At 44.1% G+C, this 27,930-nt stretch overlaps 1 protein-coding gene across 1 annotated transcript; it reads right to left on the bottom strand.

Moving 5' to 3' along the window:
• Nucleotides 1-1,107: 1,107 nt before the first annotated feature.
• On the bottom strand, nucleotides 1,108-25,647 carry MYOM3 (myomesin 3). Its single transcript, XM_065697634.1, has 36 exons — nucleotides 25,541-25,647; nucleotides 25,317-25,391; nucleotides 24,489-24,648; nucleotides 24,102-24,259; nucleotides 22,871-22,966; nucleotides 22,152-22,240; nucleotides 19,225-19,269; nucleotides 18,866-19,006; nucleotides 18,401-18,562; nucleotides 17,979-18,120; nucleotides 17,688-17,887; nucleotides 17,325-17,378; nucleotides 16,881-17,008; nucleotides 16,120-16,303; nucleotides 15,284-15,458; nucleotides 14,542-14,663; nucleotides 13,699-13,886; nucleotides 13,401-13,527; nucleotides 12,910-13,088; nucleotides 12,719-12,833; nucleotides 12,318-12,474; nucleotides 11,836-11,945; nucleotides 11,311-11,355; nucleotides 11,045-11,181; nucleotides 9,304-9,448; nucleotides 8,176-8,235; nucleotides 7,280-7,347; nucleotides 6,903-7,013; nucleotides 5,964-6,051; nucleotides 4,882-4,920; nucleotides 4,264-4,369; nucleotides 3,323-3,486; nucleotides 2,667-2,703; nucleotides 2,531-2,553; nucleotides 2,385-2,440; nucleotides 1,108-1,760 (listed from the first exon to the last, which is right to left on the bottom strand). Exons 1-36 carry the CDS (start codon nucleotides 25,645-25,647, stop codon nucleotides 1,461-1,463), a joined length of 4,293 nt encoding a protein of 1,430 aa, XP_065553706.1. The 3' UTR covers nucleotides 1,108-1,460.
• Nucleotides 25,648-27,930: the final 2,283 nt, after the last annotated feature.

Here is a 27,930-nt window from a genome sequence, read left to right as displayed (position 1 = left end):
TCCTCGCTGTCTGGGCAAGCATGACTGTTGATTTTGGAAGACATTCATTAGATTTTGTGCCTTACAGTTATATTGCTTAATTCAAATAGAGTCTGTATCCTAGGGGTAGGTGACCTTTCGAAGTTAACTTTTATTACTCCATACTGGTCAGCAATTCTTCTATTTAAATAGAAAGCCAGTGCTGAACTTACAAATTCACAACAATTTCTTTTTTTTTTTTTTAATTTTTTTACTATGTAATCTTAAAGAAAATTTACAACAAAGAGCCAATTCCATAATTACATTTCCATATGGTAATCCCTGAGTAGCAAGAATGAAGTGATGATAATGGACAAAGCTGTATTTTGGGGGGGAAGGGAAGGTGTTTAACACACATGGGTTTTAGAAGTGCATGCTTATGTTGGAGTTACTATAGGTCACGGTTCACCTGGTTTACCACAGAGTGATGTTACTGACAGAAGGGCCTGCTTTTCTTGTTAAGGTAAATCTATGCAATTAGCTAAGCTCTCACTTTTTTAGTATTATGACATTTAATAATTAAATTATATACATTTAATTTAAAGTAATGTCTGAAATGTAACTGCCTTTGTTCAAATGATTGGTAGCCCTGTAGAGGACTGCTGGGCTCATTTACGTTGATACTGGGACAGCAGCATCCCTCAAGTAACCAGGAAAAATACTGCTATTGTGAGGACAATTTATACTAGTTTGTGGAACAAGGTAAGGTGCTGTTTTGCTGAATCAGTGTGCTTAGCCTGATGGCTGTATCAGGAATGCAATCACTTTTGTCACCCACTGACAGGGTTTTACTGGTGGGGATAGGAGTGTAGCTGTGGCTTCAGAGCAGTCGAGAGGCCACACTTTATTCCACGTCCAGAATAATCTAATGTAAGAGTGTATACATGGAAGCTGAATGTATTCCTATGTAAGGAACCAAGCGTGTCCTTGCCTTGTGTTCTCTTGGGGCTTAAGTTTGTAAAGGGGCATGCTTTAAGGCCTGGATTCAGCAGTGCACTTGAGAAAACTCCTTTCTTCCCATACATGCACGGACCGACTGATTTCAGGATGGATGTACTGGACAACAGTGCTGAGGTGTCACCAAGGGTATAGGTTTAATAACACACACAAGCATTTGTCAGCTACAAGGTAATCAGTAACACATAGTGATTTAATACAAAAAGCCTCCACTGAGCACCTGGTTCTCACATGTGAACCCTCTGGTACTGCCCAAACAGGTTTACTAGGGAAGAGTTTCTCTGTAAGTTGAGCATCCATGTGTACACAGACACGTGTGTGCACACTCACACAAACACATGAGAATTGTTCTCTAACAACTACCAAAATACTACAGTATTACTAGAATAAATGAGCCTGAACTTCAGGACAGAGATACGGAAAGGAATCTGAAGGATTTAAATTTAAATGAATTTAAATTCCTTTTAAATTCATAATTGACTAATTCATTTAGGCTTTTCTGTGACAACTCCACCTGTGATTTCCTTTTCTTCCATCCCTATTGGTATCTCTCCATGCTTATAGACACTGATAGTAACCTGCCCTGTTTCAGAACCATACTTATTCTTGACATAGATGCTGTATTTTCCTGTGTCTTCATTACAGACTTTCTCGATGGTAATTGTGACAACTGTCCCCTTCACGTCCATTTTGTAGCGATCTTTGAAGACAATCACCTTCTCATTTTTGAACCAAGTGATTTCTGGGTAAGGATCTCCAGATACACAGCAAGTTAAACACAGGGTCTGTTGTAAACACAGAGAGCACAAATAGATTATGAAGATAGAAATGAGCAAGGAAATTCAGTTAATGAGAAATTAAGAAAAATAAAGATCAAGTCTCTTGGATTTTCAGTAGGTGAGATTCTGGGACTGTCCACTCCTTTTCCTGAACCTGTTTGAATTCCCTGGGCCTGACTCATACTTGTGCTACTGTCCTTATATAGCTTTCTTATGCTGTGCAGTGACACTGAGCTGTGCAGTGACACTTAGGCACATGGTGGCTCAGAATTGTCAACAGCAAGTTGCTGTGTGATGGATGGGAAAATCCGGTCCAGCATTTAAAAGGCCTTGGTCTAATTCTATAAAATGGGAAGACAACAGAAAAGATCTGGCAGTCAAACAGACCTAGTAAGCAGTGACACCCAGAATCTGTGAGAAAGAGGTTCTGTACTACAAAGAGCACCTGTATGTGCATGTTTGGAAGTACCATTGACAACACAGGGGCTGACCCAAGTATTGTGGAGGTACCACTCCCCACTGCCAGCAGCTGCTGGGAGCCCATGGGAGGGGAAAACAAGTAGTTCTCTCCCCATCAGTTATTCTGTGCCTGTGCAGGGGCAAGTTATATGACCAGTTACCCAATATTACCTTGTCCTCCATGATAGTGGCAACATCTGGCAGGCCTTGAACAACCCTGGCACGACCTGGGAATGAGCAAATATGACCTTTTAGTTTTACTTGTCAGCATACCCCTTGGCTTTGCTTCACAGGGGAAAGGAAATGAATTTACTTACGCTTTTCTGCTATTGCAGCTTCCCTGAAAGTAAGAGACAAAATTGTAGGGGTTTCGTTTATTAGACATTATATTCTCAATACAAAATATGACACTCAAAATAGATTTAGCTGTGAAAATATTTAGCAGGAACTTACTTCAGCCTTTTGTGCTCAGCCAGGGCGTCTTCAAAGGCTGCAAGGAATGAAGGATTTTAGGGAAAGTTGCCATTTGTTTCATTTGACTTAGTGGATTTAATATAATGTGTCAGTGTTGGAATTACAGGTATTTGTGCACACAGACATGTGTAATTATCATCTAGATAGTATCTATATCTGCCCTAAGGAAATATGACTGTAATATACTACTGAAATAAGTGGGATCAGGTACTCCCTTTCCAAAGAGAAGTTCAGAGGAGGAAAAACCTCAGCTTTGAGCAGTATGGAGACACCTTTATAAGCCTGAAGCGACATGCTCTGTTCCAAGATGCCACCCGTGTGCTGTGTTGGCCTGTGGAGGAACTGGACACATCCAAGAGCAGCTGCTCCCCTGCTTGTCCTATACCTGGGAATGCCTCATGCTATGGCAGCAAGGCTCCCAAAAGGCTGCTCTTCCGCTCATTCCTGCTGCACACTTCTCTGCTCCCTGTGCTTGCTCTGACTTCTGTGGGTCCTTCATTGTCCTTAACCCAGTTTCAGAGTGTGCTGGTGTGGAGCTCCAGCTCACATATGGAGCTGCCTATGACGTGAAGGGATCTTGGCAGGCAGCTCAGGTGAACCTCATTCCTGTGGCAGTGTTCTTTGACTCCCCTTACCTTGTCCGGACAAGTCAGTTGACAGCTTGTGAGAGTTGTTCCCATCAAATAACTCCAGGGTGTATTTTCCCTTATCTGCATCTGTAGGGTCCAGTATGTGAAGCCAGACCTGGTTCATTGTGCTCCCAGCTTTCAGCCTGTCACGGCTTTCCAGTTGTTTTTCCCTAGGTTAACAAGTGATATCATTTCAGTAGTATTGAGCAGAGCTGCATGAATTAGAGCACTAACTGGGTTTAGAGCTATTCTGGTTAGAGTGGGAGTCAGGATCTCAGGGTTAATTCCATGGAGAGTTACATACTCAGTCGCTTTTTAAAACCTCCTGGGGCACCTAGCGCTGCTTTTAGGCACTTTGCCAAAGCTCTGCAAACTCTACAAAAGACCTCTTAGTTCTAATTTAGGAGATTTAATAGGATTAAACGTTGAGTATTTGTAAGCATTTAGCCATTAAACATTACTAAAATTTGGCCTCCTTATATACATGTGTAGGTGGTATCTAATAAAAGACCACTTCTCTATGAAGACATCATGAGGCTAAATTAGGGAGTGTTTGAAAAGAGTTTTATAATGTTTGGGAATATTTACACTGACTGGTTTTGGGAAGTGCAAAGTAGTAGAAATAAAGAAGTTTAAACAAACCAACTCATTTTCCTGTCTGTACCTAAGGTGGCTGTAAGCGAGCAGTATTGCATTTTAATACATCATCATTATTCTAGGAATGCTGATCACTTCTGCAGTGCTAAGATAAAAATAACATGACTGTTAAGTTTGGAATTCACGGATGTGTTTCAGGATACAGAGCAAATTGTGATTTTTAGCCCTTGCTCAGACAGATCTACCATTGCCTTCAGCTATGGGCTCAGCCCCAGCGTCTTTAATTTTGATGATAAACAGTTACAAGCAGCATCATGGCAGAAGCCATGTGAATATACTTGGGAACTTACTTGTGGTACCAGGTTGTTTTCATGTAGTCTGTGTAGTACTTCACATTGGTGTAGATTTTGATGCCTTCTGCAGTAGGCTGAATTTTGAGAGGTGTAGCAGAAAGAGCTAGAAGTGTAATTGCAAGACTGCAGTTGAGGAGGATGCTGAAGAATGCACAATTTTACATGCTAGGCAAACAAAATCCCTAGCAACCTGTTAACATTTCTCTCTGGAGAATGTGAACAGTTGAAAGTAGGATGGTAGTCTACCTCTTGGAGACCCTGGATCTTTTAGCAGCATCCCTTTTAGAGATTTGGGTCTGGAGCACACATCTTGCAGATGGAAATAGTACAGCTTGGCCAAATTCACATCATGAGTAATGTGATGAGGAGCAGGCGGTAGCATGTAAAGCTCACAGAATTAATTTGTAAGTGCAGAGGGGCTTATGTCACTGGGTTTATTTACTGACCACCCTCCTTGACAGTTCAAAGGTACTTCTAACACTACAGCCATGGGAAGTGGGTGGTGGTGCACCCAATCCAAGCCCAGGACAGCTCCTGAGCAGTTGGCTCTGATAGTGACACCCCATCTTTTCCCTTTCCACTATTACTGTGTCAGCTGGTGAGTAAGTGACATACCACTGATCCTGCACAGCTCCTTGAGAAGGTCTTCAAATGCTGCAAAGACATAAAGATTTAAGTGTCTACAAGTACAGTATTTAGCAGATTACATCTGATCTACCAACTTAATGTAATTATGTTTAGGATGTATTATATCTAGTAGCTACTTGTCTTTTTCTGTGGCAAAACTTGCTAAGAATGGAGTTTTTACCACAGTCTCATTTTTAGATGCTGGACATTTCGTACTAAATTTAGATGCTTCTCTCTTCCTTACCACTCAACAGACTGCCTTGCAGAAAGCAGATTTATGTATCGGATTCAAGTGACAGATTCAAGGGTAAGATTTAGTCTTGGAAAGCAGAATCTTGTGATTGATGCTGAGTTGAAGTGACTGCAAAATTACTGTCTGGTGCTTGGCAGCATGTATAACATGTTAATAGCTTGGTAAATGCCAATGTGTGTAAATGGCATTGGGGTGTCACAACTGCATTGTTATGTTCCAATTTCCAGAGCAGATTCTGCCCACTGAGAAGTGCAGCAGCGATCTGCGGTAACATGTGGTTGTTTTTCCACTGGATGTTGTCTCTAGCTACTATTCTGCTGTCAGAATTCAGACCAGAATTTCTTTCTCTTGTGGGGGATGTTGAGTGGAAGTTCGTGCTCCTGCTGCTTTGGAGGAGTGGCTGAACTTCCGGGAGGGAAAAGCTCTCTGTAGAATATCAAATGAAGTACAGTATGGGTGGATGCAAAAAACCCCTGAGGTCACATACAGAGGAAACTGTTGTTCTGTTCACTGGGCTCTGTGTAACTTCCAGAATAAGCGGCTGGTTTACACAGTGCATTTTATGACTCCAGTCGCAAGTGAAATACTTGTGATTTCTCAAATGTTCAGCACGCACACACACACATATGGTATAGTAGATCAGGAAACTTTAAATTTCACCAGTAACTTTTAAGGGAGGTTTTAGCCCCTATAACAGCATGTAGGTACTATTTTTAGTAACAGTGTGGTAGAAAGCTATGAAATTAGATTTTAAATTCCAGCTGAATCCCAGGCAGGGTATGAATGTGTATTATTGCCTGGTACAAGCTTCTTTTACCTCCTTTTGTGAGATCAAGTTGGGTGTAGTCCTCTCCTCGGTCGTCTGAAACAACTGCTTTGTATTGGCCCTCATCTGCTTTGGTTATCTAGCAAATACATATGTACATATGGCATAATTATTGAAACGAAACAAACCCCAACCCCCACCTTCCCCCCCCAAAAACGCCAAAACACCCAATTACCCCCCCCCCAAACCCCGAAACCAAACCCACACCCAAAAGCCCACCAGAAATTTCATGTATCATTGAAATAGGGCACGATTTGGAAAAGGGGAAGAAACTGAGATTTTCATTTTCCCTCCCAATGAATTTGGCTGGACTGGTCAGAAATGAGGGCAAAAAAAGGCATTTTGCCCCAGAACCTCTTTTGAAGGGTTGGAGGGGGCTCTGGTTCATTATGAACCAAGATGCTGTCAGTTAAGGGGGTCTGTCTCAGGTTCGCCCTCAGTTGCAGTGCAGCACCCCTGGGTGCCCGCAGTGGCGTGAGGAACGTCTGGGAATGGTGCTGCTGAATCTGTCTCATGTGGCTTTGCCAATGCTCTTGACTTCCAGCCTGCCGTGTCCTGCTGGCTCTCAGATTCACATGAGCAGAGATTCCCCTTCACATACATTAAGCCACTTGTTTCCTATAGGTGATCAACCCCAAACAAGATTCACATTGAGCCTCACAGAGATTGCACTAAAACTGACTGTTCCGTCCAGCTCCTTTCCTCAGCTGTGTCTTCTCTGGAGCAGAGTTAAGGTTAGAAGCTGTTAAAAACATCTTGTTTCCAATTCAGAGCTATCTGACTGTAATTTAAAATGGTTTATTCTTCTGTGCTTTTCTCAGCATTTGCTCAGTTTCTTTCATGTAGCACTGCCCAAACAACACATGGAATATGTATTTTTCGCATTTTCATGTGATCACCAAAGCCTTTGAGTTGTTTTGTGATTTTTACCTTTTTAATGCAAAGTGTTCCTATCCCAGTCTGCGGATCAAACGTGCCACCTGCGCGTGCCTTCTTATTGAAGAACCACTGGAAGCTGGTGTCCTTGCTCAGGTTTGCTGCCTGTTTGAAGTCAGTATTTACAAGTCAGTGTCCCGAACGCATTTTGTTGCTGACTGCCTGGATCTCCTGATGTGAAACATCACTTGCATTAGAGGATTGCTCCAGAATCTAGAAACTTCCTTCTCTATTAACATTTCTGTCCAAGATTTTCTCCCTCTTAACTTTCATTTGTCTGCAGATTAGCATTTGGATGGGCACTGTTCACACCCTTCCCTTAAAATTCACATCTAAAATTTAACGTTAAAGCAGTTCAGCGTCTGCAGTACCTTGCACGTCAGGAGTACTTCGCAGCTCTCAGTAACCTTCCATTTCAAGTTCTCAATGAAATGCGGGCCTGTAAAAGAAAGCCGATGTCTTTCCTGTGGTTTTCCACCGCTCTCCAGGGTTACCTGCGGAGATGCTCCCATCTAGCGGTGGGTCCCCGCTGTGCCGTGTGTCGGGAATGCTTCACACAGCGGAGTGTTGGATGCAGTGGTCACCGCAGTTGGAGCATGTAAGGCTTGCTGGGGTTTAATGTCTGCAGTTAACGCATCTTTGAGGAATCCTGTCTCACAGTGTAGTTAACGATGCTGCCTAAGCAGTCCTTTTGACTTTGCATCTAGTCAGTATAGGAGTTGACAGGCATTTCCCAGGGGAATCCCAATAGAATAGAAAAGCCACTTACACTAAACATCTCTGAAAACAGGAAACTGGACCTATAGTCTGGTACCACAGTTGTTATTGACTATTTTTATCCCTGCTGGAAGGGGATCACCTTTCCAATTGTAGGATTTTTTCTCTGAAATAGTTTTACAAACTTCCTTATTCATGGATATAAGATGGGGGATAAAATGGAAGTGGAATGCATTCTAGAGAATCCTGTTTTCTACAAGGCAAATGAGTGGATCTGAATTCCATGGTATATATTCACACTGGACAGTTTCCAGAATTCAAAAATGATCAGCCTTCCAGCAGTGCTGGGGAAGCGCTGTACTGAGGATTGTGGCTCGCATGGTTTATATACATCATTTTGGGTTTTAAGATCTGGGCAGACTATCTTAAAATGAGCAATCTTATCCTAATGTGCTAATCAGCTTCAATAATACACTTTAAAAAAGATGTCAGAATATTGAGAGCACTCAGTGGAGTTGTTCAGGTTCTGCCAACCTGCAGCTCATCTTACCCTGCTTCTTCTTCCATTGTCTTCGTTTTGCATCAGCCTCCTCTGCAACTTTATCAAAACCTGTGAGAACAGCAGTGGTCAGAGTTAACAACTCCCACTGTTTCTCAGTGTAACACTTCAGAAACTTGTGATCATGAAAAGTAGTATCCTGAGAGCTGTGGTATTTGGCCATAGGACATCTCCAGTGCATGAGCTGCCCCTGATCCCCACCGAGAACCCCTGCATTTAGCAAACGAAACAGGAGTTTTGGCCATACAGAAAGGTAGGCTGGAAACCCTGAAATTAAAATGTTTAAAAAGTAAGAAACACAAAAGGCACCTCTGCTTTAGACCATCTCTCCTTCCTTCATTGTCAGGAAAGGAAAATGGGCACTTTTAGAGGACAATTCATCAAACTTATTTTATATCCTGAACTTAGCATGTGCTGAAACCCTCCAAAACTGCTGCTTGCTCTTCACCAGCTGTAAAGGGAGTCAAGCAGATTTGACATTTTATAGACGCTTTCTGGAAGCTTTAGAAGGTCACTTGAAAGCAAACTGTTTGCAAGAACTTAAACACTTTATGGGGAAGTGTTTGAATGAGAATCTTGCTACTTTCTATTTTTAATGAATTTTAAAAGGGCTCTCTGTACCAGCATATACAAGGACCCTGTTTGCTTTGGTGCTTGGACTCCTTGAGTACAGTGGACACTGGTTTCTTCATTGCATTCAGTTTAATGCGATTAACCAGCTGTTAAATACACTGAATATTCAACCTGTGTCCTGTGATAAATGAGTACAGGTAATAACATGTTATAGGGTTTACTGCCAAGGTACAGTTTGCCCTAGCAAGATAATATGTAAAACATTTGGAAAAATAACTGAGCATTCCACTGGAAGTTTTCTTTAACAGACCATTTTTATCATCAAGGACACTATTTGTAAGACCAAAAGCGTCAATTTATGTTAAAGGGAAATTCAGATAATTTCTTACATGACTCCTGGACGTCAAATGTGTGCTAAAATAAACACTTATTCTCCCCATTCTCAGTGCACCATTGTAACAGTCAGAAGTACTGCAGGGCCTTAAGTGCCTAGAAAAGTTTCCACTGAGCATGGCAGGCTATATTTGATCCTGAATTTCCACTTACATTCATCCACAAGAACGAGCGTGAATTGATTTTTAGCTTTTCCGTCTTGCAGCTGGGCTGTGTACAACCCTTTATCATCATTGCAGAAGTTCTGGATTATCAGTTCCACGAGACCTTTCCCTTTGACAAAGTTTATTTTATGTGTCTGTGTAAAAGAAAAGAAATAGGAGAAACTGAATAGTGTTGCCACAGCAGAACTGTTCTGAGGTCAGATCCTGGCCTAGCGTCTTCTTCAACACTCAGACATTACAGTCCTTTTGTATACATATCCTTATGTACACATATCCTCATCTTAGAGAAGTGGTGAAGCCAATGCACTCTGTTCTTTATTCTGAGGTTCGTCTCCTGTTTGGTCACGTATAGGGGTAGAGTGCAATTGCTCACAGCAGAGCTTTTCTCTGGGAGAAAGTTTCTGTTAAAACCACATTGCACAATATATTCTTCCTTGTTGGATACTACAGACTCCTCAGCTTACCAGAATCTGTGATTTTTAGTATAATGGAAGCACTGCACTTAGTTACATGTCTGTGGCATTTAATTGCATATTTGGGCAATGGTGAGTAATATTGCCACCCTCTTGACATCGTGTAAGCACTGTTGAACCCTTTATACATACACCCTGAAACCTGCCAGATGCTTGAGCACAAATATCAATGCCTTGCCCTACCATAAAGATTTACTGCCTTGTTTTCTGTGAGCAAATATTATCATTACAAAGAGCTCAACAGATACCTTGTGATTGTGTATAGCCATGTCAGTCCTCCAGTATAGAAAAGACACTTCTTCGAATAGATAAAGCCTTCAATAAACTTGCTCCCCATTGCTTTAAAAGCCCAAATTGGCACTAACAGCTCTGAAATCCCTTGGCCTTGTCCCAGCCCTTTGTTGCATCTGCTCTGTTTGTTGTCTTGGCAATGCTCCACTGTGTGTAACCACAGGCGAATGATTTATGCTGCTCCTCATTCTCAACTGTTCTCCCCTCTGGTTCTGTCATTCCAAATGCTTTTTAAATGTTACAATATTAACTTGATATGGGAAAACAAGGGAGAGGCTCGGACAATTTTTAAAATGTATTGGAAGGTTTGGGTGCACTGTGACACATGAGGAGTGTTATTTCCAGGGCCTTAGACTGGCAAATAAATCACTTTTGTCTGCTCTTGGAACTCAGGAGATTTATCCGTGTTCAGCTCAAGCAGACAGGGTGGAAGTTGCAGCTCTGCTTGGTAAAGCAGATAAAAAGTACTCTGCTTCATTGTGAGAAGTGTTTCTTTAGCACCCACTGAAATGAGATGAGTTTGTTCATCCAAGACAAAGCTCTGACCACCACGGGTGCATTTGTGGTGTCAGATGAATTACACATGGCTGAGGTTTGTGGTCAGTTAATACCCTTAGAAAAGGGCAGGATTGCCAGAGGCAGCCTCTAGGGAGGGAATGGATACCAGGGAAGCAGGGTAGGGAGGGGGTGTTCTCTGAGTGTTACTGCCAGAGGTTTTGCTGGCCTTAGCATTGAGGAATACTGCACTAACAGTGTCAGTGCTGCAGCCTTGCTTGATGCTAGCACTAGGCAGTTAGAATCACACACTTGGTTTTCTGTTTAGGCATCGTGGCAAACCAAGCTCTTCCAAAACCACCCATCAAAGTATCTGGTGGGAATTCAGGGAACTGGGAATGTACCCATTTGCTCTACCTCTCTGTTCAGCATGGGGGGAGTCAGTCAGAATTATGGGCAATCGGAACATACCGGAGTACTTGTGAGCTCCTTGTCATTGAAGGTTAAACGCAGCTCTGCATTTGGCGACAGCTTTTCAACCTCCAGCCACAGCCGCACTTCTCCTTTCTCCAGAACATCGATGTTCCATCCAGATATCAGTTTGATCACTGGAAAACAGAAAGAACCATGGAAGGGAATTCACAGGCAAAGCGCACAGGATTTGGCTCAGCCAGGGTCATGACAGGGTTCCTGTCAGTCTATACTTATGGGAGTGGCTTCTTCCTGGTTCAACTTACGTGGGTTCCTGATTTCATGGCTGCGTTTCAGTAACTTGTCCAGATCTGAAATGCAAAGAATAACAAGATTAGTACAACCAGGCGAAGCCAAATGTATTGTATTGATTTAATGTGATTTGCTCATTAGCTTTATTTATGTCAAGAAGAATGTAAGTACAAAACATTCAGTAGCGGGGAAGACTAGAAAAGGTTCTGAAAGATTCTTAGTTATGTCTGAATAAAATGTTGGTTGAATCAGTTCAGAAAGCACAGAAGTTTTAAATCACTGTGATAGTGTATCTGTGTGTGAAATCTGAACTGTGATGGAAAAACAACCTTCCAGCAGCATGGAATCTTTCTCAGGGGACTGTAAAAGAAACTGCCCTTGAGCCTTCAAGGAATGGGAAACATCTTTCTAATGATGCCACTATCACTAAGTGATGTCAGTCACTTACTATTCCTCTACAAGAAACTTTCCTCTTGACATCTAATATTAGCAAGTTATGGCTCATCAGATCTTTGCTCTTTTCATTTATTAGTTTTTACCTTCTTTTGTTAAAGTGCGGCTGGCCGAGATATCATCATCCACATCAGTGACCTCCACGGAATATGTGCCCAGGTCCTTTTCTGATGGCTCTTTCAGTATAAGCTTAGATCTTAGGAATAAAAATAATAACAATAAAAATTACAATTTCCTCAGAAATCATTCTGGAACAGAATGCAACACATTTGGTACACCCGGAACACTGAATATAGTGCTGCTTGTCATTTGTATATGACACTGAGGAGCAAGGCAAACACATCAGCAACATAATGGCTGATGCTGCCCTTCTGTGACCTGGAGATTGCTCTGAATGCCTCATTTCATGCACACCACAGTTGAGATCAGGGTCAGAGACATACAGTTCAATAGTGTTTATGTATTTTGGCTGAACACTGGCAGGAGAGAGAAACATTTGGCTTCTCCTTTTTCTCAGTGTTAGTATGCTCTTTGCAGTTAGTTTTCTTAGGGTATGTTATATACTCACTTATTGCCTTTCTCTTCCATCTGAACCCTGTCAGCATCTGGTGGTCCTTCATAGTCCTTTGTCCAGATAAATTCAGAGGAGTCATTCTTTTCAGGAGCTTCAAAAGCCATATAAATGAAACCCTCTTCATCAACCCCAAGTTCAATTTCATTTGTGCCTGTATAAGCAAAAAACCCACAAGACATTTCTTACCAGAGCAGGTCAGGGCTTAGCTTCTGGTCATCTAGCTAGAGTGTACAGCTCGAGTGAATTAATATGGGCAGTTTGATTTGTAATCTTCATTTTGTCTGGGGTTCATTCTTGCTATGAAACATGAAGCCGATGTTTCTTAAAGCAGGTTTTTACTGGAATCATCATAGTATTTACGAACTTGCACAATCTCACCACTTTTAGTTTTATACCAGGTTTGGTTTTAGCCACCACAGGATCTGAGGGGAGCGAAGGGGGTCCAATTCCAGCTTTGTTCTGTGCTCTTACTCGGAAAATGTAGCATTTGCCTGTCTCCAGATCTGAAACCTGCAGGAAACAATGATGGGAATTATCATAAGACTAAACAAGAAGTGACACGTAGATACTAAGCAAATGTACATACCTTCATATGGGTGGTGGCTGTGGGCTGCTTAGTCAGTTGTTTCCAATCCTCTGACCCTGCTTCACACATGTCCACATAGTAGCCCGTGACTGGAGAGGCTCCTGTGTACAGTGGAGCTTCCCAGCGGAGCTGCAAGGATGAATCTCTTACTTCAAAGCACTGCACATCATAAGGAGGCCCTGTTCAAAGAAATGCAGGCTGTCAAATGGCAACATTAAAAATGCAACCATCTGCATTTTGTTTGAGTTTGAGATCAGAAAGCAGAGGTTTATGATAACAAGAGAGTAGCGGTTCCACAGGAGATGCTTTCTGTGCATAAATAATACCCTGCTTCTGAATCAGAACTTCTCTGTAAGTGTCTGTGCTTTCTCTGCTGGGAGCACTCTTGTACAGATCTATAGTTTTCAGAAGTCCCTTGGATTCAGGGGAGGGTGAGGACATAACTGGTACACCCCGTAATATTTTTATGTCTGTTTTTTCAGGAGAGGCACCTGGTTCTCGCGTTGTCCATTCCTCACATTTGAAGGAGTCGCTGGGTTCAGATACTTCCCCTACACCAGCCATGTTCACAGCAGAGGCACGGAATTGGTACAGGTGACCTTCCTCAAGGTTGCTCACCTTTGGGTTCGGAAGTGCAAACACGTTATTAGCACAGCCCTGCGTGCTTGTCATCTCATGAGGGGAGGAGGAGAGCTCTAGACTAAGGGAACTAGAAAAACCCCCTCAACCCTTGTTACAGCTGCATTTCCCACTGTGCTTAAAGGCCACTATTATATCTTAAGTGAATACCATGTAAACTCGTTGAGGAGTGGGCTGAGTGTTGACTTCATGCCAGTCCAGTTCAGCTGTATCATGCTGATCTAGGAAATAGCCCAGGATCTTTGCTCCTCCCTTGCGCTTTGGGGGCTTCCAGGCAATGGTCATGTTGGTCTTCCCGCAGTGCAGGAGAACAAACCCGTGCGGTGCTGATGGACAAGCTGCACAGCAAAGGGAGAGAGATGACAGGCTATTCAGTGCACGTTTGGGATCTAGGGATTGGGAAAAGCTGTACAGGTCTGGGATGAACTGGGCTGAGGACATCTCTGCTCATTCCAGATGTGATTCTGCTTGTGTTAAGGCCCCCTAAAACCACTTTTTGCAGTGTAAAAGTATCTGAAAATGACCAGATTCTTGTTTGGAAGTCGCAGCAAAAGTCACGGATGTGTCTTAGGATGTTCCTTGCATGTTGCTTTATGGTTTGTCTGCCAGAAAACAGGAAGCAGAGGGTTGATAAAGTGGAGAAGATGGAGGGTTAGATGATGGCTCATGTGGTTGGCAGGGTTTGGTAACTGCCCCGTAGGAATTCACCGTGCTGGTTTCAGATACCAGCACAACTGAGCACTTACTGTGGTCATTTGTACCAGTGCCAAATCCCGAGGATATAACACACTGCTAAGTCAAATGGTGATGAACTGCCCATCCTTGGTGAGTGCAATCCATGGCAGAAGCTGCAGGTTGCAAGAAACTCAGTTCCCTGATGCTTCACTTACCTGCTCAACATTACCGTTCTGTGTAATAATAGCTCTGCGTGTAGATCCGTGTTTGAGGGATTGGATTTCGGTGTGTAGGGCACACGTGGATGTTAGCACTTACCAATAGCTGGCCGTACAACAATGGGATCTGTTTCTGGTGAGCTTTCACTGAGTCCTGCCTCACTGACAGACTTCACACAGAAGACGTACTCTTTTCCAGGCTGCAGCCCAGGAACAGTAAATCTGGGAGAGGAAATTAATCTGGTAGTGTTTGACTGTTCAGAGCACAGGTAAACAGTCTTTTGAACAAACAGCAAGGCATTTCAGTGAGGAGTTGTTGCTGACAAAACCATTATTTGCCATTCCGTGTTGAAGTGCACTGTGTCATGTAAAATGGCATCAATAAATCAGGTTGAGAGGTAGCCCTCTGCCTGGGTTGGCTGATGTTGTCAGTAGAATAAATTGGAATTTTTGATGGACTTTTTCTGCTTGCTATGTCTGCCCCTCAGCTAGACAGGTATTCTCCATCCTAAGTAAGCGTGAGTGATAGCAACTCACTCTATGGGAAAGTGAGCAGAAAACTGGGATGTGGTTCTGCTGGTGCCACAAGGTCCATCCACCCTCTGCAGAGCCCGAGTCTCTGCAGATGGACACAGACTTTGCTGTCAGTCTGGCTTTGGATGTAGAAGTGAGACTGTGAGCACGAGTTCACGGTAACAGAGGCCGTGGTGGCTGTGGGCGTGCAAGCCTCTGTGTGTGCAGAGAAGGTTCTTTTTTTAGCTGAAATATGACTCCAGCCATAAAGAGAAGAAGCCAGGCTGGCACCCTGTCTGCTCCCAGTGGGGTATAATAGCTGAACTCACTTGTTGCATGTCACGGGCTTATTATTGACCGTTTGCCATTCTTCTGTCCCAGTCTCCCGACAGTATATGTAGTAGCCAAGGGGCTCCAGACCATCGTTTAGCTTATCCCACTGCAGAGCAACAGATGTCTTGGTGTCTCTGAAAGCTAAAACCTGGGATGGTGGAGGCAGAGGAGCTAAAAAAAAAAAAACAGCACAGATAAAGATTGGGGGTGTTAAAATTTATACATTAAACCTAAAAAACATCAATGAGTTGGCCTGTTTGATTTATTGACCTTTTCCAGAGCACCGTTTTCAAATTGGGGCAAATACCACAGACATCATCCCTGTCTATAGCCTGTATTTTTGTGTTTGCGTCTGCTGTATCTCATATTCCTCTCCTGTACAGCCCATTGATTCCTGCAGTTACACCTGCTCAGCCTGCTCTGAGGTGGAGGAGAAACAACACTCATGTAGTAACCCTGGTTAACTCTGCTGTGAAACAGGAACAGGCCAAGCTGCCTCCACAGCTGCATCATTCCCTCCCACCCCGGTCCCTGTCACCTCTTACACAGAGCTGGAAGCAGACACGGATTAAACACAGGCTTTCACTGTTTCTTATTTTATTAAATCTAATTCCCCATCATTGCTTGCTTAGATTTACACTGCACTGACCAACTGCAAAGCAATTAAACAAGGATTTAAGGCTTTGAGAGATTTCCTGGTATCAAAGCCACTGCTGTAATCATATACCATGAGGTTTAACAGAAAGGGGGGGCATGGGAACCCACACGTTACTTTCAGAGTACCTCTCCTTTTCTGTATCAGCGGTGTAGAGCACACTAATGACACAATTACCCAGTTTTGCTCCAGCAGTGACAGGCTCGCTGGGCAGGGATGGCTCACTGAGTCCATACTTGTTCACAGATCGCACACGGAAGCAGTATGATTTTCCTTTAACAAGATCAAAGAGTGCAAATCTTGGGGCATTAGCTGGCATGTCCAGATTAACCATTTGCCAGGAGTTGCTGCCTACAAGCGACTGTAACGAGAAAGGTGATGATTTACAACTCCAGCTTAAAACCCTCCTAACAAAGCTGATCTTTACAGGAAAGTAATTCAAGAAAACTACTGAATGATGTATTTGTTGTTGATAAACCCAGACTTTCCTTCCTTGGCAACAGAAGTTCCCTCTGCAACAAAATGGTACAGTAGGTGGGAAATGAGTATGTATGAAAGGAGATGGATAGGAGGTACAAACTAGCTGGCAAAATGATGAGTGGGGAACAGGAAAATGAGCCAATTTGCTGTTCTGCACAGCTCTTCCACACTTAGGGGCCATATGGGCAACAAAGGAAGACTTAACATTAGTCTTCCTGTTAAAACTCTACCACTATTCTGTGGTGTAAAACTTTATTAATCATTACTACTTGAATCGGTGTTGGGAGTGTGCATCATAGCTCAAGTGCGCTGTGGAGCTACAGAGGGGCTGAGCAAGCCATTTGTGAGGCTGTAGTTCTCTGGTTACAACCCAGGGAACAGCCTTGCCTGTGCTGCAGACCTCAGAGAAAAGTGATTCTGTTCTGCAGGTTCCCTCCTATGGGATGTTATTTTCTTACCTTTTCCACGTAATATTGCAGTGGCTCTTTGCCTCTTGGATCTGGTTCGTCCCAGGCCAAAGCCACATAATCTTCTCTGACCTCACTTGCATGAACATTGGTGGGTGGCAAGGGAACTTTAATATGTCCTGTGGGAAGACAGAATAGGCTTTACTTTAGTTAGAGCCTTGTAGGAACAAAGAGTTCTTTTACAATGGGTAATGTTTTCCCACTATAAAGTAAGATTCTTCAATATAAAGGAGGAGTCTTCAACCCTTTGGGGACATGGAAGGAAACCAAGATTATTATAAAAGGCTGTGCTGTTTAGGATGGGTTCTGATCCTTGCACCCATTTACAATGAGGTTTCATGTATCTATTTTCCTAAGTGTGTGTTCTCCAGACCTCATGACTGTGGAACAATCATTCCTCTCTGAGAGAATGTCTCAGGAGAGATTTGAGCTTACCTTCCAGGTCATCCTTCAGGATTTCTATCGTCCGGCCTTCGTCATATTGAATAACTGTAACATCAAACATGTCAATGTTAGCCCCTGAGAGGAGATGCTTGGGGTTTGTCAGGAGAGGCAGAGCCCAGGACTGTGCCAGGACTTCACTACACATGATTGTATCCATGTCATTACACATGCAGTGAAATGTCATAGCGGCTATTTTGATCTTTCCCTGTTCCCAGGAGCGCTGAGGTGGGATCAGTGTGGCAGCACCGCAGTGATGTTTGTGAGCATGGGGAGAACCCGGGCAAACCCCATTCAGTTATACCTGCAGCCTCACACTGTACTTAAGGAGTGTGTTTCCCTGGTTTTAGTACAAACCTGTCACTCTCTTGTCCTTGCTGGAGTCATATGTTGTAACTGGATCACTGGCTTTTGAAGGATGACTTACGCCCTGTTTATTGACAGCCTTTACGCGGAACTGGTATGTCTGTCCTTCAGCGAGGCCCAAGACAGGGTATCTGCAGGTCTTCACAGGCTTCTCATTGCATGGGACCCAATCCTCTGACCCAGCAACACACCTGAGGTGAAACACAGCCCATAGACTTCCTGTGTGGGTTTTCCACAACGCCATTATGAGCTTTTCTTGCCAAAGGTGATGAACATACCAACCTTTCAATATAGTATCCCAGGACCGGACTTCCTCCATGATCACTGGGTGCCACCCAGGAGAGGGTTAAGCAGTCCTTATGGATGTCATGGCATTTCACGTTGAGTGGGGAGCCGGGTGCTCCAACTGTTTTTGCTGCAGCATCTGTGGAAACACCAAGGGACAGTGCTTAGGGTTATTTTCTTCTCTGTACCCGAATTTTCATTCAGTAGCTTAATTTTAAGTGCCTAAGGGCTTACATCCCATAACACAGGTCATATTTTCTAATACCTCAGTCACTACTGAAAGTAACATTTGGACATTTTGATAACTGTATCCATGCACAAAATCGGGAGATACCTTCTTGTGTGTGAGGTTGTGAATTCCTTTGCGCCAAGCTATTAGGAAAGGAGCTTTTGTTCTAAGTAAGATAGAATCCTTGTACCTCTAACAAACACATAAGTGGTCTGCTCTTTGTATCCATCCAGCGAGGGCACGTGGATAGTGTAGAATCCTTCATCTTCTTTGTGAGCACATGCCACGGTCAGAGAAGCCTCCCGATCTTGGTACCTTAGTTCCCGGCATTCAGAGTTCTGCAGCAACTCTCCTGTGAAGCACGAGATGGGGTGAAGGATTCCCCCAGCACTGGGTGGTTCGAGGGCAGAAGAAACCACCCAGCAAGATGAGGGAGCTGTAAACCACTCCTGGTATTATTGTTGTGTTTCTGAGTTATAGCCATGGACTCTGACCCTACGTTGTTGCTATGCTTCTCTGTTCCCTTTGTGCACAAATACAGAGCAAAAAGCATGGTCCTTGCCCTGAGGAGCTTGCAGTCCATTGAAGGCTGCAGGTGAATTAGTGAGTAAAAGCTATTCATGTACGGCAATGGATATAAACGTTGCATACAAACCATCTCTGAACCAGGTAATGTTTTGCTGGTGTTCAGGTAAATCAGAGGAGAAGTAACAGGAGAGGGTGAAAGGCTCCTTTTCTCTTGCAAATAAGGGTTTCAGTGGAAAAGCAAAATCTGCCTCTCTGGCCATAAGGGATCCTGTGAAATAAGAACAGAAGTCAGGATGATAAAAGAGACTTCTGAGAGCCTTCCTCCTTGTAGTGTTTTTATTATCATGTATTTAGAGTGGCACCTAAGCCTTGCACCTCTCATGTGCAGTCAGGCCAATAGGAAAAGCTATAGCTCAGCTTCAAAAAGAATCTAATTGCTTTGGGCTATAAAAAGAAAAGAAAAAATAACAGCAATCATTTACTCACTTCTGTATATTTCTGAATCAAATCCTGACTCCTTTCCATAATACTCTGTAAGATGAAGGAAAACACATTTAGCAAATCTCCTGCCAGTGTTTATCTTCCCCTCAAAACCATACAATGATACTCAGCAAACTGGGCTTTTCCCTCAAACCAGCTTCTGCTGTGAACCTTCAGAGTGTCGGCATGGGGTAACACATGCATTCATTTGACAGCTGATGACTGTCACAAACAACTGAGGATGCAGCTCCCCAGGAACTGGTTCATACGACGCGAGTGTAAGGAGTGCTGCTGTTAATGCTCATGAGTTATTCAGAGCTGAGGGTTTCCAGTTGGGATTCTGTCTTGGTAAGCTGCACTGGGGTTTTGCTGGATCAAAGCCTGCATACAGGATGCTGCAGCTTCTGGCATGAGTGTACTGGTATGGTAGTGTCCTGTCGGATCACCATAACTGCAGTGCCTCAGTGATGTCCCTGTTTGGAGGCCGAGCAGGACAGGGACTCGTTGACACACAGAGCACAGAAAAGGGGTCATAAACATCACTGGAAGTGGGATTTGGCCAAACCCCTGGGTTTAAGCAGCATTCCCAGGGCATGATGTGGGATTCTTGAAGACTACGAGTGACTGGGACTTCAGGCTTTAACTGAAATAAAGGCTATCTGTCCCGGGACACTGAGCTAGCTCCTGGAGCTGAGAGAAGTGTGCTTGCTACCAAATCACTTGCTTCAACAGCCGTGGGCTCTTTGGAGGCGTCGTACCCGAGTGCTTACTGATCTAGCTTGTGAGCACTGCTCACAGCTGCACTAAATGAATTGTTTGGCGCTGAAATCTAAGAAGTGATGCACTTAACACAGGGTGCAATTGAGATGCTTCCCTTTCTTCATAAGCCTCAAGAAACACGCATAAAATGATGTCTCTTTTTTCAGTGGGTGGAGCTTGACAGTAGCAGAGCTCACTCATAAGCAAAGCTGAGGACTGAGTGTTAACAGCTGAAGAGGAAAGAAATAGAAGCATGAGAAGTGGAGTGCAGCCTCATCCCGGGTCCTGTGAGGCCCTCAGCAATGTTCAGGGAAGGTAAAGTGCTGCTGCAGGAATCAGGGATCTCAGAGACCCTCCCCTGGCATCAAGGGTATTCCAGACAGCATGGGGCTGGGAAGGGACATGCCGTCAGCCTGCCTAGCAGGATAAGGAATGTTTCCAGTGGAGGCAGGATTAAGGCCTTGGTGTAGTCTCTATTTTCAGAATGTTAAATGCAAATAGCAAAAGGAAGACTCATGTTACTGGGGTGGCATCAGGCAGGGTCAAGGCAGAAGAACAGTGCAGGCCTCTCACCTGCAGTCACAAGGTACAGTGTTTGCAAGGGGTTTGAAATGTGGGTCAGGCTGATGTAGGGCAGTTCAGTTAGGCAGTAGAGGTGAAGAGAACAGCCCCCTCCAAGGTTCTGTGGGACGCATCACAGCCCTTACTCTTATCATCAGCCTGCTCTGACCCTAAGGATTCTGGCTGGAACTGGGAGGAGTCTGTCATTATTGCTATGGATTTTATTGTTGAGACAGTCTGCCTGTGCTTTATGGCAAAGGCTGCATTCCTGAGGCCTGGATAAACCATAAGAACCTTTACAGCAGAGAAGTGTTGCATGCCTGGTGGCTTTTGCTGCATTTCTGCCTTAGGATAAGGGGAATAGGAACCTGGGCAGACTTGCAACTGAAGGTTTTCTGGGCTATTCACATGTCTCTTCACAACTGGTAAATGCATGCTGCATATTTCCAGATAGGCTGAATCTGACACTGTTTAATTAAAGGACCTGAAAGCTGCCATAAGCAGCACACTTCGGACCAATTCTGGAGCCACATTCTTCTGTACGTGTGTGTATCCCCAAACGGCATTCATGCAAAGAATAAGTGCGCAAATAACATAACCCATGACAGAGCCGAGAATATATTAAAGCACTAACAATAAAAATACTGGCTAAACCAAAGAAGACCCCTTCTGCCTGAAGAAATAGTTCAAGCTGGCTTTGCAGTTCGGTCAGTCAGAGAAACCCATCTCTTCGTGACCAGTAAGATCCAAAGCAAACCTGTTCCCTTCCTTGTAATTTGTTACCACTTGAATTACTCCCTGGACTTGGTCAGTTCCATGAAGCATTTAGTTCTCTGCAGTTCTGTCAGTCTATCCTGTTCAGGCTTTTTATGACGAAAGTGTTATTTTTTTATATATATGCATATATGTACATATAGGAAATGTGAACAGCAAAACTATTATCCTATGAGACTGCACTGCATATTTCTTAACGCTTGATATAACTTCCCTTTTGAAGTACTGGTAGTTTACTTCTTTCACCATATGTCTGGATTTGGCTTGTGCAGAATGTGCATCTATGAGTCTACACCAGTTATTTTAAGAACAGCAGAGATCAAAGAAGAAGATCTTGTATTTGCTCTTGGTAGTTATTGATTTGAGAGAGAAATACAGTATTCTGTGCACCGTCTCACTGCAATGTCCCTCTGAAGCTGTGTCTGTTGTTAGAAATGCAGCAGATTCTTTGTAAGCCTGTTTCATGTTTAATTTACAGCTGATTCGTACCAGTCCAGAAGAAGTAAGTACCTAAATTTAGTACAGTTTCAGCACATAAGGACAGCTGTGTCCTTATGGAATCTGAAAGATTTTGCCTCAGTCCAGAAGCGGCTGAGAAAGAGGAGCCGTTGTATCAGCCACATACATGCCACTTAGTGGTAGCTAAGGATTATATTAGCCAGTTGCGCTTTTTCCTCTCTAATAGCTGAGAGTTCTCTCCTATTGACAGAGTGCTCACTTCTTTCTCTGTTTTTTTCCAGAGTTCTTGTATGTTCCTACGATACAGTATAGCATTGAAAATAGTTTTAAGGATCTAAGGAATCTGAAAGTTTAAAACCAAAGGGACATTTTCTACTTACTCCTGACAAGCACCGTAGCAAAGGAATAAGCCTCGCCATACTGATTCTTAACTTCAACACTGTATTCAGCAGAATCTTCCATGGAGCATCTGGAAAAAACCCAACATTTCCCCTCCTTTTTAGCTTTCAGTTATTGTTCAGCCTTGTGACCTTGAATTTGTCACAGCACCCCTTTAATCCCAGAAGTTAGAAGGAGAGACTGGCTTTTTAGCAAGAAGCTGCTGTTTCATTTGATTACAAAGATTTCTTGTGGCCAATTTTTTTATCTTGGTACCAAGGAGAAAAGCATCTCAAGTGATGAGCAGGCAAAAGACCTGTGGAACACTTTGTTCCACTGAAGACATGAATGCGTCTTTAGCACATGTATAATGTGCAGATCTGAACTATCCATTACATAGGTGCTAAATCACAGTGGTATGTTTGCTCATGAAGTGCTCCTAACGGGCATGGCCTTACCCTGAATGAGGACATTTTGGCCATGCCTAGAAAGAGGAGCAAAGGCAAAAAGGCTCTGCGTGTTTCGTTAGATGTTTTAAGCCTCATGAACTGCTTCTGAGATCCCTTCCTGATGGCAGAGGTTTGGCTCCAGCACACTGCAGTCAAGCAGGTCAGGCTTCAGAGAATGGTGTTTTTCTATTTAACATGCACAAAGTGGGGCTTTAGGGAGAGCAGGTCTTCCTAAACTGAAAAACCAACTCAGACAGGAGCACACACGTTACCTGCTGATGTGCAGGGTCAGCATCCCAAACTTGTTTTTTATCTTGTATTTTCCTGCTGGGGCCAGGCGAGGGTCAATGCGCACTCCGTTCTTGTACCTGCGTGAGCACAAAGGAGCCGTGCTGAGAGGCAGAGAAATGCACTGGGAAAACCACACTTTATTCTGCAATTAACCATGTCAAGCACACCAGCGGCACAACAGGGAAGAGGAGCAGACACCGTTCCCTCTCTCAGGGGTCTCCCATGTCAGTCGAGCAGAGCCCTGCAAGTAACCAGACCTCTCCCCCCTCCCCAGCCTGTCCGTGCCCCTTCCCCAGGGCTGCTGCAGGCTGTGGAGGCAGCTTTGCATTGGTGCTTCCTCCCCAGTGCACGCTCCCTGCACTGCAGCCTGTGCGAGGGGGTCAGAGCAGATGGCTCTTGCTTTTCTGTCCCCACTGGGGGTCTGTGGGAGGCTCATACTCTCTTTGCTCTTTGAAGAATCCAAAGAGGTTGCTCTGGAAGGACAGAGGATGTCAGGAGCTCTGACAATAGCAGAGTTAGCTGCCTACGAGGTCATTAGTAATCCAAATGTTTGCATACTTCAAACCTTCCATGGGAGGAATGGTTAATCGCTCCAACAAACGGATCCGAAAACACTTTGCAAGTTGTTTTGGAGCTGATCTTTCGTTTGTTTCCATCCCTCTTTTATTAATGGTAAATGCTGCAGTCAGGCCCAGTACATCACACTTCCTCTCCTGTGGTTTGGGAAATACGCAACGCTGAGTAAATGAAGGAATTGCTTTGTATTTTACAAATTGTAGAGGCAGTAACAGTTTAGGGCCACAGCTTGCATGGTATCCACGGCAGCCAAAGAGTCCGCACACACACCTTGGCGCTGTGTATGTGTGAAGTGATTTAGTGCTGGCAATAAGTTCCAGTTTCTCAGACTGAAATCCCAAGTTTGCACTCAGGCTGGAGGTCAGCAGGCAGGGAAGCAGGAAAATCTACATGAGTATCAGCCCTATCCCAGAAGGAGCCCCATGGGACTTCCCACTGCCTCTGCAGCCCACTGAATGCTTCATGTCTTTATTGGTCCTAACAGTGGGACTGGAGAATTGAGGTGGTTTCTGTGGTCTCTGAAGCTCTCCCTTCCTCCTCCTAGCAGGACACCCACAGCTCTTAGTCCCCTGCCTGCTTCCCCAGATGCACACAGGCTGTGAGTAGCAGCAGGAGTTATGGCTGGGGCTGACATACCACGTAACCTGCGGTGGGGGGGAAGCCAGGACCGTGCACGCCAGCGTCACCTCCATCCTCTCCCAGACAGTGTGGACTCTGAGCGGGATCCAGAACATCGGTGCTCTCCCGGAACGCAGCTCTATGTATTCCTTCTCCATACGAGCCTTTTCTGCAGCCTGTGACAAGGCAATAGTGACACGGGCTCTTTTACAAATAAAGGCAATAGTGACACAGAGTCTTTTACAAAAGGGACATGCGTGATAATGCTTCAGTGCAGGAGTGTCAGGCCTTGTCCCTATTGCTAATGGTTTTGAGGTTGTCCCAACACCTGATCAGGTTTAGGATCCTCTCTGGAATTCTACTTCATCTCGGCATTTCTGCTAGAATAGAGATGACTGATCTGACCTTCCTCCGAAGGGCCTTCCGGTCAGCTCTCACACGCAGCAGTCTGCAGTTCCAAATAACCTCCTTTTCCAACTTCTCCATGTCATTCCCAAACCGAATTCTCTTTTGCCCCCTCTGTTCTAGCTCTAGGATGTCAGCTTCTCTTCTTATCTTGTAATCCCTGGAACACAGGATGATAAAAGCCAACAGAAGTTAGGGCAATGCTTTTAATTTTGTTTTGGTCTTTTTAGTTGTTGTTTTGCATCGCATATTTTTGGTTACATCAGAATAAGTGTTGAGGACAGAAACATCAGCTTGCATGTGGTGTGAGTAAGAACATCTGGCCAGTGTGCCTCATAGGAAGCAGCAGTTTTGCTGTGAGAAACAGTACTTTAGTGGCAGAAGAAGGGGTCCCACTATTTGACCACTTTTAATCCCAAGCAGGGCATTGGGAGAAGGATTAAAGGGAGGAGGGATGTTGCTAACTACTGGGGTTGTTCAGCCATGACAGAAGGGTGGGCGGCAGCGTCATTGCCAAGACCCTGCTTTTCTAGGAAAGAGAGTTCCATCTGTTACCATTAATTTAGTAATCTGACCATATTTGCCATTTATTCCTATAAAATCTGGTTTCTCTTACACCCTCACTTGTGAGCAGGGCAGTAGTGCTCATTGTCACAGGTACCAGGGTGCTGCAATTTCATTTCCTGCATTGTAGTTGAAGTTGGGTGGTTTTCTTTTTAAAGGGAGAGCCTCTTGGTTGAACCTGAACAAAATGAGTTGGAAATATATATACGTATGTATGTGATGGTGCATATAATGGCTGTATGGGAGTGCTGATTTCTGACTTACAGTGGGATTTCGGAGGTCAAAGCAAGGGCAGCTGCTATCGATAACTCTGAAGGGCTGAAAGTCTCCTCTTCCTCACTTCCAGAAGCAGACACATGTAAAAGAACCCAGACAAGGTTCTACAATCTCATAAACTCACAGTTCAACAGGTCGGAATGCTCACTGTGGGGTACAGAGCATCCTGCTGGACCCGGCTCTCTCAGCCTGTCCCCAGCTCGGTGGCTCACCTGGTTTTGAACTTTTTCTTCCTAGTGGTGGAGGTCATCTGCAGGCTGTGTTGCCTCTCCTCCTTGTGCTCCTCCTCTCTCTGGTGGAAGAAGGTTCGGGTTCCCATGCTGGGAAGTCAGAAATGAATTTTCTTGCTGGAATAGAATAAGACATAGAGTGTTTTTAAAATAAGACAACAGAATCTCTGTAGGTTATCCTAAGTCTTTGCTTTGCTTTGCTTTGACGTTCAAGGGCTGTGAACAGAAGTTCGTAGGATATTGTCTTGTGGCATTCAGACTGTGAAAGGGGTTTGTTTCGAGATGCTATTGGGAAAAATGGAATCAGACGAAGAAAGAAGAAATCAGTACGTCTCCAAAGGCAGCTAAAGCTGTACCACAGCAGTAAGCAGTCAGCATTCTGTAGGTAGGTTTGTTTTCCTGGGACTGATGTTATGCTCTAAATCTGGTGGATATTCTCCCAGGGAGTTCCATTAGATCAGAGCCCCAATATAGCCTGCAGACGGGTGAGGAGGGATTGGAGGGACACAGGTTAGGGACAAAATAAGGAACACCAGATGGTGAGATATGGAGGAGGAGTTTAGAAAATAAGCAGCTTTTCAGTCTGCAAACACTATTGCAGGGGTAGGTGTGATGCCAAACATCCCATGACCAGGTGGTGATGGCCCTGTGTGCTGACCCAGCCTGGGGGTGTGGGGTTAGGTGGGCAATGCTGCTGTGCAGAAACCACTGGGAGTCTGTGGCAGCTGGAAAATCCAAGTGGGTTTTCTGGAATTAACCAGTTCAGTTGCTGAGGGAGAGCACTTCTTCAGCCTGTATTCCTGCCTGCCTAGCTAGGCTGCTGAGAAGTTACAGTTCAGTACAGTTCAGGATAATGCTTTATTCAATCCTTTGGCTGGATCCAGAGAGATCAGGTGTGTCTGCCTAGGTCTTATAGAAGGTTGATAAATCCTGGAGAAAGCGTAGCATCCTTCAGAAAGTTCTCTTCAAAGGAGTTGCTCAGCGAACAGAGCAGCATTCCCAGAGCAATCCCTCTCCCGCAGGTGAACCACAGGGAACAGCATTGGTGTTCCTGGCTCCCATCCCTCTCTTGCAGTTGCTGCTGAAGAGCTGAGCTATTGCTGCAGCCTTTTCTCAGGGAATAAGGAGTGCTGCTTTCAGACAGTAAGGAGGGGGCATTACACAAAATAAAGGTGTCCTTCCTTACCTCGTTCTGTCCTGCAGCAGGCTCACAAAGGTACAGCACAGCCCTTGACCTGTGCACATCTGCAAGTTCGGAGAGCTCAGGTTGCTTTGTAAAAGCAGCTTTGGAAATGTAATTGTTGCTGACTAGTATTTGTTCAGTCACACTTGCAAAGATTCCCTTGCTCATGTTCCAGTATTGAATTTTTCCCTCAGCAAATTCCACACCCGGATTTTACCTTTCTAATCCTAACGGGATAAACAGCACAAACCCCTCGGCTTTTACAGCACTACAGCTTGCTGTTGATGGAAATGCATTCCTTAAAAGCAGTTCATGGAAAAGCACAGTTGTATGCAAAAGCGGAGTTGTGGTAAATGCGAAATAGTCCCAAATGCAAATGAAGATACAGAATTACCATAGTAATAGATCCTCAGCAGACATTAACTTTGGAAGAAACAAAGAAATGTTGGCAAGTATAAGAAAGAGAAAATAAAACAGGCTGCTATGGAAAAAGTATCTGTGTAATGTCATAGGATACTCCTCTCCTCGGGGCTGTTTCAGCTGCAGAATGGCCACTGGGCATCAGATCTTTGTTTCCATGTTCAGGAATAGTTATCGACCACGGTTAATATTTGCTAGATAATGTTTTTTATGTGTCCTTGGAAAATTGTCTGTGCTTTATAATGTGGTGGTTAATGTAAAGATGCAGCGTTTGGGTCTGTTGGTGAGCTGACCTATACTTTTCAATCCACGTATTTGTTTTTCTAAACAGACCAGTAAACCAGGACAGATTCTTGTGAGAAAACATGAATTAAATCAGTATTTTCAGAACAACAACACTCGGAAAACACAATTACACTTTAAAGCAGATACAGTCACAAAGCAATCTATGTCTGAAATGCGATTCAAATACAGTGAGCATAAAAATAACTGATGCTGATACGAAGATCTTATAAAATCTCACTATAAACAGTAGTTTATTTACAGATAAACCAAACTCACCCTGTGAAGACAACAGTGCGAGTGCCTGTCCTCGGGGAGGAGAAAGGACAACGGAGCGGTTCCTTCTCCCTCTTGATGACACCAAGAATGACTCTCCCCAAAAGAATGTTCCCCATGTTTGAGTGCCCATCCTGGAGTCTTAAATATAGCGTCCGGCCGTGCCACCGCGGGGACAATGGGGAGACCCGACGGGGCTGCTGCCGTGGCA

Source organism: Lathamus discolor, chromosome 18 (genome assembly GCF_037157495.1).
Source record: "Lathamus discolor isolate bLatDis1 chromosome 18, bLatDis1.hap1, whole genome shotgun sequence".
Lineage (NCBI taxonomy): Eukaryota > Metazoa > Chordata > Aves > Psittaciformes > Psittacidae > Lathamus > Lathamus discolor.
The sequence above is the reverse complement of the archived record's forward strand: the minus strand, read 5'-3'. Positions and strand labels throughout refer to the sequence as shown.